This window comes from Bombina bombina, chromosome 9, assembly GCF_027579735.1.
Source record: "Bombina bombina isolate aBomBom1 chromosome 9, aBomBom1.pri, whole genome shotgun sequence".
Lineage (NCBI taxonomy): Eukaryota > Metazoa > Chordata > Amphibia > Anura > Bombinatoridae > Bombina > Bombina bombina.
Genome location: NC_069507.1, coordinates 260,080,752 through 260,100,806, shown reverse-complemented (window position 1 = coordinate 260,100,806; position 20,055 = coordinate 260,080,752). Strand labels below are relative to the sequence as shown.

The 20,055-nt window shown below is 35.0% G+C and overlaps 1 protein-coding gene across 1 annotated transcript; it reads right to left on the bottom strand.

Moving 5' to 3' along the window:
• Positions 1-3,234: 3,234 nt before the first annotated feature.
• LOC128639693 (trypsin) lies at positions 3,235-18,071 on the bottom strand. Its single transcript, XM_053691814.1, has 5 exons — positions 17,982-18,071; positions 13,442-13,598; positions 8,532-8,785; positions 7,789-7,925; positions 3,235-3,739 (listed from the first exon to the last, which is right to left on the bottom strand). The coding sequence occupies exons 1-5, from the start codon at positions 18,019-18,021 to the stop codon at positions 3,596-3,598; spliced, it is 732 nt and encodes a 243-aa protein (XP_053547789.1). The 5' UTR covers positions 18,022-18,071; the 3' UTR covers positions 3,235-3,595.
• Positions 18,072-20,055: the final 1,984 nt, after the last annotated feature.

Below are 20,055 nucleotides of genomic sequence, written 5' to 3'. Positions count from 1 at the left end.
CACGCACTAATAGCGTTCTCTGTACTATCCAACAAAATCATAGTGCGCACTAATATCATTCTTTTTACTATCTAATAAAAGTATAGTGGTGCTATTAGTGTTTTCTACACTATCTAATAAAACTATAGCGCACACTAATAGCGTTCTGTGTACTATCTAACAAAAGTACAGCGCACACTAATAGCGTTCTCTGCAATATCATATCAGATATCACATATAAGAGCATAGTGCACTTAGTAGCAGTAAAATGTTAATAATGATATGACAGCAACTTTCTAATGTTTGATTGTGTACGCTAAGGATTTCCAAGTTCCTTTAACTTTTTTTATTTTTATTCACTTTTTATACCGAGCTGCTTTATTTTATATATTTTATTCTCTTTAAAGTTTAATTTCTATAAAATATTTTTTTTCGTTGTGTCTCTAGCTTTGTAATTGCTATTTTATCTGTGTAAGTGCTTTATTTTTGCTTTTTTTATCTACCTTGTTTGTTAATCATATTGAGTATTCATAAAATGACTCCTATGTCTACATCTTAGTAAGCATTAAAAAATGCCGAGCTTTGTTTATGTAAATGTAACTCACTTTAAATGGACTAAAGGCCAGATTACAAGGGGAGCACTATTTAATACTCCCGCTCAATCGTTAAATGTGCTAGAAGTAAGCTTTTTACGCATGTCGGGTTGCGCTCGTGTAAATACATCTGCGATAAACCCCTTTTCAATGTGCAAAAATAGTGAAGTTCTGTGATACAAACGATATATGTGAATACTACAGGACCATAATCACACACTTGAGAGTAAGGTCCTATAGTATTCACATATACGGCTAGATTACGAGTTTTTGTCGGTAAGCTGTGAAGTGCTAACGAGCCTTATTTTCTCACCGCTCACTTAAGACAACGCTGGTATTACAGGCTTTTACAAACCTGGCGTTAGCCGCAAAAAAGTGAACGGAGAGCAAAATTTAGCTCCACGTCTCACCTCAATACAGGGAGTGCAGAATTATTAGGCAAGTTGTATTTTTGAGGATTAATTTTATTATTGAACAACAACCATGTTCTCAATAAACCCAAAAAACTCATTAATATCAAAGCTGAATATTTTTGGAAATAGTTTTTAGTTTGTTTTTAGTTATAGCTATTTTAGGGGGATATCTGTGTGTGCAGGTGACTATTACTGTGCATAATTATTAGGCAACTTAACAAAAAACAAATATATACCCATTTCAATTATTTATTTTTACCAGTGAAACCAATATAACATCTCAACATTCACAAATATACATTTCTGACATTCAAAAACAAAACAAAAACAAATCAGTGACCAATATAGCCACCTTTCTTTGCAAGGACACTCAAAAGCCTGCCATCCATGGATTCTGTTAGTGTTTTGATCTGTTCACCATCAACATTGCGTGCAGCAGCAACCACAGCCTCCCAGACACTGTTCAGAGAGGTGTACTGTTTTCCCTCCTTGTAAATCTCACATTTGATGATGGACCACAGGTTCTCAATGGGGTTCAGATCAGGTGAACAAGGAGGCCATGTCATTAGATTTTCTTCTTTTATACCCTTTCTTGCCAGCCACGCTGTGGAGTACTTGGACGCGTGTGATGGAGCATTGTCCTGCATGAAAATTATGTTTTTCTTGAAGGATGCAGACTTCTTCCTGTACCACTGCTTGAAGAAGGTGTCTTCCAGAAACTGGCATTAGGACTGGGAGTTGAGCTTGACTCCATCCTCAACCCGAAAAGGCCCCACAAGCTCATCTTTGATGATACCAGCCCAAACCAGTACTCCACCTCCACCTTGCTGGCGTCTGAGTCGGACTGGAGCTCTCTGCCCTTTACCAATCCAGCCAAGGGCCCATCCATCTGGCCCATCAAGACTCACTCTCATTTCATCAGTCCATAAAACCTTAGAAAAATCAGTCTTGAGATATTTCTTGGCCCAGTCTTGACGTTTCAGCTTGTGTGTCTTGTTCAGTGGTGGTCGTCTTTCAGCCTTTCTTACCTTGGCCATGTCTCTGAGTATTGCACACCTTGTGCTTTTGGGCACTCCAGTGATGTTGCAGCTCTGAAATATGGCCAAACTGGTGGCAAGTGGCATCTTGGCAGCTGCACTCTTGACTTTTCTCAGTTCATGGGCAGTTATTTTGCGCCTTGGTTTTTCCACACGCTTCTTGCGACCCTGTTGACTATTTTGAATGAAACGCTTGATTGTTCGATGATCACGCTTCAGAAGCTTTGCAATTTTAAGAGTGCTGCATCCCTCTGCAAGATATCTCACTATTTTTTACTTTTCTGAGCCTGTCAAGTCCTTCTTTTGACCCATTTTGCCAAAGGAAAGGAAGTTGCCTAATAATTATGCACACCTGATATAGGGTGTTGATGTCATTAGACCACACCCCTTCTCATTACAGAGATGCACATCACCTAATATGCTTAATTGGTAGTAGGCTTTCAAGCCTATACAGCTTGGAGTAAGACAACATACATAAAGAGGATGATGTGGTCAAAATACTCATTTGCCTAATAATTCTGCACTCCCTGTATAGGTGCTTGTGCACGATTTCCCCATAGGAAACAATGGGGCTGAGCAGGCTAAAAAAAAAACCTAACACCTGCAAAAAAGCAGCGTCCAGCTCCTAACGCAGCCCCATTGTTTCCTATGGGAAAATACATTTTACGTCTACACCTAACACCCTAACATGAACCCCAAGTCTAAACACCCCTAATCTTACACTTATTAACCCCTAATCTGCCGCCCGACACCGCCGCCACCTACATTATACCTATGAACCCCTAATCTGCTGCCCCTAACATCACCGACACCTACATTATATTTATTAACCCCTACTCTACCACCCCCAACGTCGCCGCCACTACAACACCCTCCATGTCTGTTAATACCCCCCAAAACTTACCCTAGGATCGTGATGGTTAAGCTTGGCACCTATGATGTTTCAGAACTACATTTCCCATGCTCAACTAGACTGCAAAGCGCCTAAGCATCATCAGGAATTACGTTTCAAAACATCTCAGTGCCAAGGTTAGCCATCACTGCCCTAGGGCAACTAAAAATACAGGGGGTTTTTAGAGGCTCCTCTGAATGACCCATTTCACAAACTTAATACAATAAATATTTATTGCATAGCTCAATCAATTTTATTGCTGTAAGTAGTATGTTTAAATCTTTATTTATATAACATTTTCAAAAACATTAAGATACTTTTTAAAAGTTATAATTATACCTCTATAACAATGGTCGAGATTCTGATCAGAAAACTACACCAAAGAATTAGGTTGCAAAAAATATTAAATAACTAACATATTTTTTATAATAATAGGTAATTTTATTAATATTATAACAATGCAATGATAAATACAATCAGATGTATTGCCCAGGAACACATGTACTGTACTTATGATACCAGCAAAGCTCTTTAGTGTTCACCCCAGGTCAGATCAAAGCTTTAGTGATTAGTGTTAAGAAGTTACTCTATGATTTGCAGAATATTACGTTTTTTATTTTATTGATATCTCTATGTTTTTATGGACTCCTATAATTTGCACATTCATGTTATATATAATAGTTAAGATATTGTCTTCTCAATCCAGGACACATAGTTGCAAACTTTGGTGTAAACTCCAGGTTTACCAGGCAGGGCACATCCGATACCCCAGGACACCACACCCTGCAGCTCTCCATTACAGACCACTGGACCACCGGAATCACCCTGAGGAAAAGGAGAAAGATCATGTAATTCAAGACTCTTCATCATCAAGAGCTTTACTTTCACCTCTTTGTCAATATTTAAGCACCTTTTCTTCTTTCACAAACCCTCTCATTTCAAGGAATTTAGAGCTAAAGATACTAAATTAATATTTTACCCTGAAGTTAAAAAGGCTCTTCCCCATGGCTGTCTAAAATAGTTTCTGTTTTTTTTCCATCTGCCATTTTAAAAGAACATTGAATACAAAATGTTATCCCCATAAAATGTTTTAGAAAAATAAATCAGCATTGCAATATATGCTTATTGTTCTTTTGCCTTATTTTACTGCAAAATGCCTCTGAACCTGTGATTATTCCACTCCCTACAGAGAGGTTGGAGTTCCTTTATCTAACCCTATAACAAGCCACAAACCAATTGGTTAGCTCAATTTACTAGTTTATTTACATGTGTCCCTAATTGGCCACAAACTTGGAGACCAGGAACATGAATGCCACCAGGCTCGACAAGGTGTGAATTCTAATTTAACTGATCTTGATTTGCAAAACCTAGTAGATTATGCTCATAAAATGACATTGCTAAATGCTTATACAATGTTTAAAGAGTGAGCATAATCCTTTAGAAAAGCTTGTGAAAATGATTTATCAACAAAATTCCCATAGAATTTAGAGGTCAATTACAATTTAGTCAATTGTGTTTTCAACATCGGAACAATGCAAAAAAAAAAAAACATTTTTTAATTTGAAAATTATCCGAAAATTCATGAACAGCATAACGTTTGGTAATCACAATCCACTCGACCAAAATTTATCAGGTAAACACTGAAAACAAAATAGACATTGATTTCAACAGTCAAAGGCACTTGATAAATGCTCAAAACCCACAGATCGACCAATATCACACATAGGGGGATATTTATCAAGCCGTCAACCGCAAATACGCTGGAATTCTGCAGCATAATTGTTGCAAGCTTGATCTGACCTAGCTATCAAAGCCTACAGACCTGCAAATGTTAAAATTTGTGATGTAACATACGATCCGCCGGTCTCAATCCGACGCAGATCGATGCTTACATCATTACAGAATTTTCCCAGTTATCACATTTCCAAATGGTACGCTCGCAGCATCGTACTTGGTTTGCAATCTGCCACCCTGGAGGCCGCAGATGCCACAGAAATCAATGGGAGTCTGAAAGCAGCGAAAGCTTATGTTCGATGCTGTCAGATATCCCATTGATTTATATGGTTGAAAACAATTTACGTTTACACCTAACACCCCTAATCTGCAACCCCGACATCGCCCCCACCTAAATAAAATGTATTAACCCCTATTCCGCCACTCCCTGACACCGCCGTCACTAAATAAACTTATTAACCCCTAAACCGCTGACATCCGGCGCGGAGCATCCTCTTCATATGGTCGCCACCGTAAACTGGAACTTCAATGCAAGTGATGTCATCCAAGATGGCATCCCTTGCCTTCCTATTGGATTAGAGCTGTTAAAATCCTATTGGCTGTTCCAATCAGCCAATAGGATTTAGCTCTCATCCTATTGGCTGATTGGAACAGCCAATAGAATGAGAGCTGCTCAAATCCTATTGGCTGATTGGAACAGCCAATAGGATTTTAGCAGCTCTAATCCTATTGACTGATTGAAATCTTTCAGCCAATAGGAATACAAGGGACACCATCTTGTATGACGTCACTTGCATTGAAGTTCCAGGTTATGGCGGCGACCATATGAAGAGGATGCTCCGCGCTGGATGTCTTCAGGATGGACTCGCTCCGTGCCGGATGGATTAAGATAGAAGATGCCATCTGGATGAAGACTTCTTGCTGACTGGATGAGGACTTCTCCGGCTGGATGAAGATGGAAAAGGCCACATGGATGAAGACTTCTTTCCGGCTGGATGGATCCTTCAAGCGGGACTTAATAACTGTAAGTGGATTGTCGGGGGTTAGTGCTAGGTTTATTTAAGTTTTTGGGTGGGTTTTATTTTTAGATTAGGGTGTGGGCATGTAAAAGAGCTACATTCCCTGTTAAGGGCAATGCCCATACAAATGCCCTTTTCAGGGCAATGGGGAACATAGGTTATTTTAGATAGGTTTTTTTTTTATTTGGGGGGTTTGGTTGGTTCAGTGGTGGGTTTTACTGTTGGGGGGTGTTTGTAATTTTTTTTACAGGTAAAAAAGCTGATTTATTTGGGGCAATGCCCGACAAAAGACCCTTTTAAGGGCCATTGGTAGTTTATTGTAGGCTAGTTTTTTTTTATTTTGGGGGGGCTTTTTTTATTTTGATAGGGCTATTAGATTAGGTGTAATTCTTTTTTATTTTTCTAATGTGGTTTGTTTTAGTGTTTTTTATTTTTTGTAACTTAAGGTTTATTTTTTTTTGGTAATTTATTAATTTGTAATAAGGTTAAATAGTAGATTTAAATAATTTTAGTAGGGTTAGGTTTGAAAAAAAATAATGAAGTTAATTTAATTGCTAGTTTAATTTAAAGGGACACTGAATCCAAATTTTTTATTTTGTGATTCAGATAGAGCATGCAATTTTAAGCAACTTTCTAATTTACTCCTATTATCAATTTTTCTTCGTTCTCTTGCTATCTTTATTTGAAAAAGAAGGCATCTAAGCTTTGTTGTTTGTTCAGGACTCTGGACAGCACTTTTTTATTGGTGGATGAATTTATCCACCAATCAGCAAGGACAACCCAGGTTGTTCACCAAAAATGGGCCGGCATCTAAACTTACATTCTTGCATTTCAAATAAAGATACCAAGAGAATGAAGAAAATTTGATAATAGGATTAATTCAGAAAGTTGCTTAAAATGTCATGCTCTATCTGAATCACAAAAGAAAAAATTTGGGTTCAGCGTCCCTTTAATTGTAGTATAATAGTAAGGGTAGGTTAATTAATAGTTTAAAAATAGTTTATTTAATTCTACAGGTAAGTTTAAATTTATTTTACGATAGGCATGTGGTAATTTTAATTTAAAGTTAGCAAGTTGTTAGGTTTAGGGGTTAGTTTAGGGGTTAGTTTATGGCGATGTGGGGGGCTGGCAGTTTAGGGGTTAATAGGTTTAGTTAGTGGTAGTGATGTGGGAGGCCAGAGGTTTAACGGTTAATACGTTTATTTAGTGGCGTCGGGGAGTGGCGGGATAGGGGTTAATAACTTTATTTAGGATGCGGCGAGGTCAGGGAGCAGCGGGATAGGGGTACGGGATAGGGGTTAATAACTTTATTTACGTTGCGCCGGGGTCGGGGAACGGCCGGATAAGGGTTAAACATTTTAGTATAGTGGCGGCGTTTAGTGACAGGGTATAAATAAAGTTGGTAAAAAGCCGAATAGACGCGAGATCGATGATTATTAGTTAACAACAGTCCGATGCTCATCACCCAGTAATTGGTGGACGTCTTTTTGCTTTTTTTTATAAATATGGAGAGCGTATTGAGATACGCGGTTGCAATGTTAGGCGAGCGTATTGGTGCCGGCGAATGCAACTAAGTTGAGGCTTTGATAAATATCCCCCAAAGTATAAACAATATCAATATCGGCCATTAATCTGCACATGCATGGACTCGAGAAACAAGATAGGGCTACCCATACCATAATGGTGGCAACCCTTTTTTAAAATGATTGAATTGTACCAAATCAAAAAATATTCATAAACATCTATTAAATGTAACTACATAAAAAAACAAATATACAAAATATTAAAATACATGACAAAGAGAGAGAAGATGGGCAGGAGTGTAGAGAATGCTGTACCAGCAGAAGGAGGGTGAGTGGTCTGGGCAACTGGGGAGACCTAGTGAATCGATTTGGTTTTTGGGGATCAACAGCTATTATTTGTCATTAACTGTGCCATTGTTTGAAAATGGAGATCAGATATCAAGGGAGATATCAAGCTCGGCTTTTTTGTGATTGTTTTGCTAATAACATAAATAAATAACAGCCAATCCTGGTTTTTCAATATCAAAATGTTGTTGTTTGTATATATATATAAGTTTTTACCTTGCCATAATAAGTCTGCATAGAATGAGTTACCTACCTGGCAGGAATCCTTTCCACCTTCCAAATACCCAACACAGATCATGTTATCTGTGATCTGCCCGGGGTAGGCATCATGGCACTGCTGGTCAGATAGGACAGGAGCAACCAGGCATTGTAAGAGATCAGGGTAATTATCTAGCAAAGAAAAATACACATATATATTCTTTCAGTGACTTTAAATACTTTGAGATTGAAATATGAAATATTTAACTTTGTTTAATAAAACGACTTTTAAATATTCTTTTATTATTTATTTTCCCACTTTTCTTGTAATTTAACTCTCATAATATTTCACATTTTGCTGAGTTTCTATAAATCATGTGTGCGGCCATGTTGAAACCTAGGTTAACCCTTATCTAATATTTTATATTGAGGGCAATTAAAAAAATTAAATGCTACAGCTTTCTGTGTATAGCATCTTACAATCACCTCTAATTTCATATGCATGTATTTTTCTATTCGGGTATTAAGTATTTTGCATATTTTGGGGTCAATTTATTATTGTGTGGACGGACATGATACAATGTAGCGTATCATGTCCGCCGCACACCGATAAATGCAGATAGCATAAACTAGCAGGGGGTGTCAATCAACCCAATCATATCCGATCGGGCTGATTGCTGTCCGCCACCTCAGAAGTGGCGGTCGAGTTAAGGAGCAGCGGTTTTAGGAGCATTTTTAAATAACCTCGCCAGCCCATAGACCTATAGATAACCGGGCCCATGGTGTATGTTGTCTCACCTTCATTGCTCTGCGTATTTCCCCATCCAGATATCAGACACTGTGTCCCTGCGACAGCACAATTGGTTGGCAGACGAATAGTCTGGACTCGACTGTTCAGCCTTGCAGGTTTGGACAGTTTTATTAACATGATATCATTGTCAAGGACATTAGGGTCATAATTTTTGTGGCGAATAACCTTAGCAGAAGAAATAAATTGTTCTGGGCCCTCCAATACTTTAATGTCATGTTCTCCAAGTCTGACCTGGATGCGCCTATAAGTAGAGAAGACAGAAATTAATTAGATAAATACAACAGGTAGACCTTCCTCATCCCCCATATCAAGCCATCTCCTTCACGTTCATCATCAACTGTTTTGTCTTCTGTACTTTCTTTAATTCTTTAGGATGTTTTATATATAAATGTGTTATTATGTGATGTTTGTTTGTCTTTAGGATGTTTTATATATAAATGTGTTATTATGTGATATTTGTTTGTCTTTAGGATTTTTTTTTATATATAAATGTGTTATTATGTGATATTTGTTTGTCTTTAGGATGTTTTATATATAAATGTGTAATTATGTGATGTTTGTTTGTCTTTAGGATGTTTTATATATAAATGTGTTATTATGTGATATTTGTTTGTCTTTAGGATGTTTTATATATAAATGTGTTATTATGTGATATTTGTTTGTCTTTAGGATGTTTTATATATAAATGTGTTATTATGTGATATTTGTTTGTCTTTAGGGTGTTTTATATATAAATGTGTTATTATGTGATGTTTGTTTGTCTTTAGGATGTTTTATATATAAATGTGTTATTATGTGATGTTTGTTTGTCTTTAGGATGTTTTATATATAAATGTGTTATTATGTGATATTTGTTTGTCTTTAGGATGTTTTATATATAAATGTGTTATTATGTGATGTTTGTTTGTCTTTAGGATGTTTTATATATAAATGTGTTATTATGTGATGTTTGTTTGTCTTTAGGATGTTTTATATATAAATGTGTTATTATGTGATGTTTGTTTGTCTTTAGGATGTTTTATATATAAATGTGTTATTATGTGATGTTTGTTTGTCTTTAGGATGTTTTATATATAAATGTGTTATTATGTGATGTTTGTTTGTCTTTAGGATGTTTTATATATAAATGTGTTATTATGTGATGTTTGTTTGTCTTTAGGATGTTTTATATATAAATGTGTTATTATGTGATGTTTGTTTGTTTGTCTTTAGGATGTTTTATATATAAATGTGTTATTACGTGATGTTTGTTTGTCTTTAGGATGTTTTATATATAAATATGCTATTATGTGATGTTTGTTTGTCTTTAGGATGTTTTATATATAAATGTGTTATAATGTGATGTTTGTTTGTCTTTAGGATATTTTATATATAAATGTGTTATGTGATATTAGTTTGTGTTTAGCATGTTTTATATAAAAATGTGTTATTATGTGATGTTTGTTTGTCTTTAGGATGTTTTATATATAAATGTGTTATGTGATATTTGTTTGTCTTTAGGATGTTTTATATATAAATGTGTTATTATGTGATATTTGTTTGTCTTTAGGATGTTTTATATATAAATGTGTTATTATGTGATATTTGTTCATTTGTCTTTAGGATGTTTTAAATATAAATGTGTTATTCTGTGATGTTTGTTTGTCTTTAGGATGTTTTATATATAAATGTATTATTATGTGATGTCTGTTTGTCTTTAGGATGTTTTATAAATAAATGTGTTATTATGTGATATTTGTTTTTCTTTAGGATGTTTTATATATAAATGTGTTATTATGTGATATTTGTTTGTCTTTAGGATGTTTTATATATAAATGTGTTATTATGTGATATTTGTTTGTCTTTAGGATGTTTTATATATAAATGTGTTATTATGTGATGTTTGTTTGTCTTTAGGATGTTTTATATATAAATGTGTTATTATGTGATGTTTGTTTGTCTTTAGGATGTTTTATATATAAATGTGTTATAATGTGATGTTTGTTTATCTTTAGGATGTTTTATATATAAATGTGTTATTATGTGATGTTTGTTTGTCTTTAGGATGTTTTATATATAAATGTGTTATTATGTGATATTTGTTCATTTGTCTTTAGGATGTTTTAAATATAAATGTGTTATTATGTGATGTTTGTTTGTCTTTAGGATGTTTTATATATAAATGTGTTATTATGTGATGTTTGTTTGTCTTTAGGATGTTTTATATATAAATGTGTTATGTGATATTTGTTTGTCTTTAGGATGTTTTATATATAAATGTGTTATTATGTGATATTTGTTTGTCTTTAGGATGTTTTATATATAAATGTGTTATTATAATGTTTGTTTGTTTGTGTTTAGGATGTTTTATATATAAATGTGTTATTATGTGATGTTTGTTTGTCTTTAGGATGTTTTATATATAAATGTGTTATTATGTGATATTTGTTTGTCTTTAGGATGTTTTATATATAAATGTGTTATTATGTGATGTTTGTTTGTCTTTAGGATGTTTTATATATAAATGTGTTATTATGTGATATTTGTTTGTCTTTAGGATGTTTTATATATAAATGTGTTATTATGTGATATTTGTTCATTTGTCTTTAGGATGTTTTAAATATAAATGTGTTATTCTGTGATGTTTGTTTGTCTTTAGGATGTTTTATATATAAATGTGTTATTATGTGATGTTTGTTTGTCTTTAGGATGTTTTATATATAAATGTGTTATTATGTGATATTTGTTAATTTGTCTTTAGGATGTTTTATATGTAAATGGGTTATTATGTGATGTTTGTTTGTCTTTAGTTTGTTTTATATATAAAAGTGTTATTATGTGATGTTTGTTCATTTATCTTTAGGATGTTTTATATATAAATGTGTTATTATGTGATATTTTGTTTGTGTTTAGCATGTTTTATATATAAATGTGTTATTATGTGATATTTGTTTGTCTTTAGGATGTTTTATATATAAATGTGTTATTATGTGATGTTTGTTTGTGTTTAGGATGTTTTATATATAAATGTGTTATTATGTGATGTTTGTTTTTCTTTAGGATGTTTTATATATAAATGTGTTATTATGTGATGTTTGTTTGTCTTTAAGATGTTTTATATATAAATGTGTTATTATGTGATGTTTGTTTGTCTTTAGGATGTTTTATATATAAATGTGTTATTATGTGATGTTTGTTTGTCTTTAAGATGTTTTATATATAAATGTGTTATTATGTGATATTTGTTCATTTGTCTATAGGATTTTTTATATATAAATTTGTTATTATGTGATGTTTGTTCATTTGTCTATATGATTTTTATCTATAAATGTGTTATTATGTGATGTTTGTTTGTCTTTAGGATTTTTTATATATAAACGTGTTATTATGTGATGTTTGTTTGTCTTTAGGATTTTTTATATTTAAATTTGTTATTATGTGATATTTGTTCATTTGTCTTTAGGATTTTTTATATATAAACGTGTTATTATGTGATTTTGTTTGTTTGTCTTTAGGATTTTTTATATATAAACGTGTTATGTGATATTTGTTCATTTGTCTTTAGGATTTTTTATATATAAATGTGTTATTATGTGATGTTTGTTTGTCTATGATTTTTTATATATAAATGTGTTATTATGTGATGTTTGTTTGTTTGTCTAGGATTTTTTTATATATATAAATGTGTTATTATGTGATGTTTGTTTGTCTAGGATTTTTTTATATATAAATGTGTTATTATGTGATTTTTTTGTTTGTCTTTAGGCTTTTTTATATATAAATTTGTTATTATGTGATGTGTTTTTTTAAAACTTAAACAATTATATATTTAGCAGACTTGAATAATATGAGTAAACATAAGATAAACAGGGATCATGGATTTCAAATGAAATTAAAGGGACATAAAACACAATTTTTTTCCTTTCATGATTCTGATAGAGCATTCAACTTTAAACAACTTTCCAATTTACTTTTATTATATAATTTGTTTAGTTCACTTGGTATCCTTTGTTGAAAAGCATCAGTAGGTAGGCTCAGGTGCTGGGAATTGATTGGTAGCTGAACATATATGCTTCTTGTCATTATGTTTTGTATGTGTTTAGCTAACTCCCAGTAGTGCATTGCTATATCTTAAATAAAGTTATATCAAGAGAATTAAGTTAAATTAATAATAGAAGTAAATTGGAAATTTATTTAAAAATGTATCTATCTGAATCCTGAAAGAAAAATGTTGGGTTTCATGTCCCTTTAATAAATAACACATAAGGAAAGCATATGAGTCATAGGATTGGGAAGACATAATGTCATAAAACTTTTACTCAAAACTTGCTGCACCCCTAAATCCTGCTGGCCTAGGCACAGACATAGTTGGCCTACCCTAGGCCAAAATACTATGATTTTCCTAACCCATCCTCAATGGCTCATATTACTAACACTTCATCATTATAATTTCAACTTCAATGTTTCTTTATGAAGTAGTGAAAGAAATTCTAGACTGTTTGGGTTTTAAGCCTCACAATCTAAATATTAACATATGGGGGTAGATTTATTATGGTGCGGATGGACAGCATATGCTGTGGGCATTTATCATTGCACAAGCATTTCACAAAAATGTGATATGCGATCGGGCTGATTGCTGTCCGCTGCCTCAGAGGTGGCAGATGAGTTAAGGAGCAGCGGTCTTAAGACTCCTGTTTCTGGCGAGCCTGAAGGCTTGCGTGGAAACAGCTGCATAGCAGTGAATACGGGGATTAAGAAATCGGCCTCATAGTCTAAAATGTGGCTAATTGTACTGGCACAAATAATATAGATTTGTGTTCCATTATTATAAAATTGCTCACAGGCAACTGAAATCATTCCCTAAATGATCTTGTGACATTGCAGAAGCCTGAACCAAGTAACACCTGACATTACTCACCGTTTGTAACAGTGAGCCGCAGATACAACCCAGAGTGTGTTTAGCAGGGACCCCCCACAGAAATGGTAACCGGCATTTAGAGACACCTGGTACAGAGCTAGATTCTCAGGGCAGGTGTAGCCTCCTACAATTTTGTCATCATTAAGGGGGCTGGAGACTAAGCAAAGAAAAAATAATTAATTATTCAGAAAATGCAACTTGGTCTAAACAGACAAACCGAAAAGGTGCCTCAGTGTGCAAATTAGTGCTATCAATGTTGCATGTAAAACAGCCTACTACTATATAGGGTACTCACAAAAGTCTCAGCACTCCGTTGTGCTGGTAGAGGCAGACTGAGGTATCACAGACAAGATACTACATAATACTCCACAGTTAGGCCATATACTGTATGATCCTCATGAACCAAGCTGACAATGTAACCGAGTCTTTGCTCCGTCGCCAGTGGAAGAACTACGACTGTTTAATATCAATTTAAAATCATAAAAAACAGCACTGTGTGCAAGCAACACTCCATGACCTTTTCATCAGATGCCTAATTGATATTAAACTTTTTTATTTGTTTGTCTAGATACTTGCCTCAGCATTCTGCAGCAGTGGATAAGAAGTGAAGTGTAGCTCCTATGATACGCTTGTAAGTACTGGCTGATGGACGTATTGCTAATTAGACTGTTAGACTTATGTAGAGGTTACACAGTGCACATAAGGTTGTTTATTGATGTTCTTTCCCCCCCCCCGCCCCCCCAGGCTTATAAAACTTTTTTCCCTAAATTTGTTTGTCTAAACAGATCTAAAAATGTTAAAGATGTTAAAGTTTATATTAAACAGATAACCAATATTCAGTAGATTTAAATACAGGAACCGGGTAATTTCAGAATCATTTGGTCCAGCATTATAAATAGAATTAAAGTGAATAACACAAATCTTCCACTGCCACCTAGGTGTTTTTATTTAGGGCCTGCTGATATAAAGTTATCCGCTCAGACAAGATGATATAAAATGATGTTCAAGCTTTGCGAGATCTCTCATGAGATTCTAAAAAGGCAGATTTTGCTTTACTTCTCCAAGGGGTGTTCACTGCATTTCTATATGTGAACAAGACACAAGCCCAGTGCAATATAGTACTGAATGACCTGACAGTTCTGCTGCAGTTACACTTTGTGTTTTGTATCTTATATTACTTTACACTTCAGATTATGTCCTTTAAGTTGTATTACATTTAAGCTTGGCACTTTCTATTTTTTATTTTAACGTATTTAGATTCTGTATACAGCACAGTATTTAGGATTGTGATTTTACAAATTCTGATTTTGCTTTGACAGATTCTGTGTTAATTCAACAAATTAGTGTCATCAATATGTATAGAGTAGAAAAAGTCTCTATATGAGGTGCGCAAAGTTCATAAGGGCGTTCAGATAGTGGATGTTCCCAGAGTCTTCCGGAGAAGCAGGCAGCACTCTTGTATAGTAAAGGTGGATGCCTGTACAATCAAAGAGAGAAAAAGAGGCGCCTCATGGGACAGTATCGTACCAACCAGGAATGTCACACAATGAGACGACATGTAATGTGATATACTCACAAGGATAGCGGCATATGAGGATGCCTAGTAGAGTGGGACGGGACTTTAGGTCGCCCGACAGATAAAACACTACAGTGCGTGGAGACGTCAGGTCACGAGGCCCGTTCACCAAATCAGCGGCCACAGAAAATCGGCATCAGACGTCAACGCTGTTCCGGGAGTAGCCAATGTCAGGCTTCACAGCTGTTCCGGGAGTAGCCAATGTCCTTCCCAATATGAAAAGACAATATCACAGATTCAGTAAAAAAGTGTGTCTTTATTTGGCTCAACGCGTTTCAACGGTCCCAGCCGTCTTTCTCAAGAGCAATAAAAGTTCTTTAGAAACCATTGGGAAGGAGCCGGTAACCTGCAATATACACTGCGCTCCATGCCCACCACAGAAGGATTAGAGTGATGGCATAGGTGACAAAGAGAAACAGATACGCTCGGAACAGAAGACTATCCAGCTTGTAGCACAGACTGAGCCAGCGGGTATGCCAAGCCTCCTCACACGCCATTTTGTGCAGAGCTAGGCCCCAGACAATCCACTCGGAAACAGAAAACAATTGCCAGCTATCTAGAACCTGTGGTCTCTCTAACTGCCCCCCCAAAAGGCAAAAGACCACACGGAAACGAGGGTGCAGAGGACGAGGCACAGCCCTCAAAGAGACACGACTACAGACCTTGAGGAAAGCCTGACATTGGCTACTCCCGGAACAGCTGTGAAGCCTGACATTGGCTACTCCCGGAACAGCTTTGATGTCTGATGCCGATTTTCTGTGGCCGCTGATTGGGTGAACGGGCCTCGTGACCTGACGTCTCCACGCACTGTAGTGTTTTGTCTGTCGGGCGACCTAAAGTCCCGTCCCGCTCTACTAGGCATCCTCATATGCCTCTATCCTTGTGAGTATATCACATTACGTGTCGTCTCATTGTGTGACATTCCTGGTTGGTACAAAATTAGTGTCATACTCTATATTTGTGTGTATCTTTAACAAAGTACATTGCACTTTGCATTTTTTCAATTAAAAATAAATTGACAACTTAAAGTGAATGTCAAGTTACTAATAGTGCCCACGGATTGGATAAAATGAACAAGGGTTTAATTCATGAAATCTTTTATATGTATATATTTTGCAGAATTTTTACCTATTTACCGCCTTGACTAAAGCGCAGCTCTCCCTTTCCCAATTTTGTCAAATTGATTGACAGATGATGATTCGTAAAAGAACCAATCCTTGTTTCCCCCTAGGCCATGACGTAAACGCAAAGGGACTGAATGCCCCGGGGGGAAACAAGGCTTAGTTATTTTACAAATCATCACCTGTCAATAAATTTGACAATATGGCCGGCGGGAAAGCTGCGCTTATCGTCGCAGCAGTAAATAGGTAAAAATTCTGCAAAATATATACATATAAAAGATTTCATGAATTAAACCCTTGTTAATTTTAAAAAGTCTATCAAATGCCGTGGGGCACTATTAGTAACTTGACATTCACTTTGAATATAAAACTTAGCGTTTCTTTACTTTATATGGGCCCGATAATCAAAGATTCTCTAGTTTGGAGAGAAATTAAAGTGCAGACTTCACAGGGGCTGAACTTACTGAATCCTATACTAAAAAGGGCTGAACCTGGAAGTCCAAGAGAGATGAGAAATGCCTTCCATAGAAAGTAATAAGGCTCTCTGGGATACAGAATTTCACAGGGAAGAATGAAGTTAACAGCTGAGCACATGGGACTGATATAAAGTCTTAGTTTGCAGCAAATACAAATTAAGCTAAGACATTTTTACTAAATTTTTTCTTGCTTTTGCTTTATTTTTTTAAAGCTGATTGTATAATTCAAGGCTCATTACGCTGCCTGTTCAATAATCCAAACTAATTAAGTTGGTTAGTAGATTTAAATATTTATTTAAAATAAAATAAATTTAAAAAATAACACTGTATAGTTAGGGACTATAATAGTCACATACGGGTGCATTTAGCCTAATCCCAACAACCCACTGCTCCTCTGCAACCACTGACATAAATCACTTCTGTGCAATTCTTGCCAGAGAGAACCATGTTAACCAGACAAGTCTTTGTATTTTTGTTTCTACAATATGGGATAGAAGTTCACTGGTTAAAGTGAAAGTAAATCCTAGTGTTTTACAAACGCTAGGATTCACTATTGAAACAAATAAAGGGGACTTTCATTCATGAAGTATAAGATACTTCATGTAGGAAGCTCCTTTATGTGATTCAATCGATCGCTGTCTTTACCTTGTACAGCAGCCCATGGGAAAAAAAAATTGGCTAAGAGGTTAAGTTTTCACCTCTTAGCCAATAGCCATGCGGTAAATCCGACTCCCATGGGCGCCAAGCCGGATTTACCGCACAGCTATTGGCTAAGAGGTGAAAACGTCACCTCTTAGCCAAATTTTTTTTTGCTGTGGGTTGCTGTACAATGTAAAAACGGTCGGTGATCGATTGAATCAAATAAAGGAGCTTTCTACATGAAGTATCTTATACTTCATGAATGAAAGTGTCCTTTATTTTTTTCAATAGTAAATCCTAGCATTTGTAAAATGCTAGGATTTACTTTCACTAACCCCCTCCCACGCACTATTTGTAGACAGCTGCATGCTCCACAAACATAAAAACAAAATGTGTATTTTTCTCTGTACAGGAACATCCATTACAACAATCTGATATAAAATGCCATATGATACAATAAAGAACAAATACATAAAAGTCATCTTAAAGGGACGATAATACAAAAAATACATCTGCTATTTTCAAACAGTAGTGCAATAGTAAAATGCTACCTATGTGCGAGTCAGCAATATGTTATGGCTATGCATCACTTGATACATTGTTACTGTGTTTATGTATCACTAGATGCTGTGCTATTCCTTGTGTGTATTGCTCAGATCTCCTATCAGTGCTATGTGTTGTATTATTCTGTTTATTGCTCCTTTCCCAACAATAAACCTGTAACATACCAGCGAGTCCCAGAAGGCACAGCAGGATAGAGCACTTCATAGTGAAGCAATCAGATTTGCTGTGGTCCTTAGCAAAGCTTTATATCTCTGCTGAACCCTTTTCATTGCTGCAACAAATGTCAGTTCCCAAGAAAGTGTTATTAGATCACCCAGACAGGGAACGTTCCAACACAAATATCAGCTTGGCACCAATTACTTGGATGGCATTGAACAGTTATCTACACTCACCTGTTTGACTCTCGGCTGCACTAGATTATATGCTCATTTTACAAATATAATTTATTGTCATTGAACGTTTCGTAGCCTTTCTTTATTGTCTTTGAGCTTTTCTCACAAGTTATGCAGTTAAATATCATCTTAAGTGTAATATGTATCACAGTTTACCCCAGCAAGGTGTCATCCCAGTACTACAGTACGGCCATGACAAGCTAATACAATTATTGTCCTTTTGTAGCTATATCATGGTTATGGTACAACTGCTGTAGTCTCAGGCATGTCTGTGGAATTTTGTTGAGCATTTGTGAGCATAGTTTTATATTTCTATGGATATTAACTCTGTTTATTATCTTTTCAGAGATAAATATGGGGAATACAAGGGTCCTACATACAGCCCTCAATAATAAATGCCATATTCATGATAAAATACAAATCATTTAATAGAATTTTACAGTTACAATTACAGCGCACCTAGAGATGGAGTTGTCACATGATCCCAGCTTACACAAGTAAGCCTATTTAAAGGAACATTTAACTCATATCATATGACAGAATTGAGCAGTGCATTGAAAAGGATTTAAAAAAAAAAATGAATAAATCTCAACTATTTTTTTTAGTACAATTTACAAAGGTTTGCAAATAAAGAGTAGTTCAGGGATATATCTTTTGAAAAGCCTTGTAGAATCCATGTTCCTGGTCTCCTTGCTGTGAGAAATTATGGTTGAATCTGCAGACGCAGGTAACTGTGACCACTCTTACATTTAATGGAGGCTTTCCAGCTTCTTTGGAGAAAGTGTCACAGCAAAAGCAGACAAAATAAAACCTACATTTATATTGCAAGTTAAGAGCAGATTCAATCTAATTGTTTTTCCCATGTTGTGCTATAAGAATCTTTGTAATCTACACAAAATAAATGATACATTTGGCTGAAATGTGTTGTATAGACTTTGTTTTGTCTACGCTGGGCTTTTGTTAAGAAATAAAAAAAAACTAAATATTGTAAAACTATCATTTAATATATTTGTTTATAGACAAAATTTTGCTGTGAAAAATGAAATGATAACATGAGAACAAGCTAACGTTTTGAGGTTGACATAACACACAATATTTATGTCTCAGTTAGTAAACATTTGGTACTTGGTAGCCACATTAGAAAAGAAAAACAATACTTTTCCTTATTAAATATTGTCTCAAGAGATCACGCATGCGATTGTCATAGTAACATAAAACCAGAACGTATCAAATCCGTAGAAATAAATTGCTGACATTCTGTTTTAAAAATAAAAAAAAAAATAGAAAATGATGGTTGCTTGTTTCAGGAACAATGATTAGGATAGTCCTGTTGTTGCCAGAACAAATAGCAGAAAAATAAAGTATAAAAATGTACTGTATTTATGTGTATTTAGTTAAAGAGCTGCAACTGGCAGTAATGTTACGCCTTGCTAGTGCATTTAGCGCTCACTAAACATAAATAATGTTTGTTAACCTAATTCTATACTCCTCAAAAGTAAATTATGTTTTGCTTTGAATGATGTTAAAAGGGATATAAAACCTATCGTTTTTATTACATGATTCAGAGAGAGCAGCAGTTTTAAACAACTTCACATTTTACTTGTATTTTCTAATTTGCTTCATTCTCCTGGTGTCCTTTGTTGAAAAGCATACCTAGGTAGGTTCAGGATCAGCAGTGCAATACTGAGAGCTAGTTGCTGATAGGTGGCTGCAAATATAGCCTAATGTCATTGGCTCATCTAATGTTCTCAACTAGTAGCGCATTTCTGCTCCTTCAACAAAGGATACCAAGAGAATTAAGCCAATTTACAAAGAGAACAAATTTGAAAAGTTATATAACATTCTA

What these genes read in the sequence shown, in the direction of transcription:
- LOC128639693 (XM_053691814.1), bottom strand. Translation starts at nt 18,021, where the DNA reads ATGAAGTGCTCTATCCTGCTGTGCCTTCTGGGACTCGCTG. An exon ending in GTGCCTTCTGGGACTCGCTG is followed by an intron (nt 13,599 to 17,981) that starts GTATGTTACAGG and finishes TTCTTTGCTTAG; the next exon opens with TCTCCAGCCCCCTTAATGAT. An exon ending in GTGGAAAGGATTCCTGCCAG is followed by an intron (nt 3,740 to 7,788) that starts GTAGGTAACTCA and finishes CCTTTTCCTCAG; the next exon opens with GGTGATTCCGGTGGTCCAGT.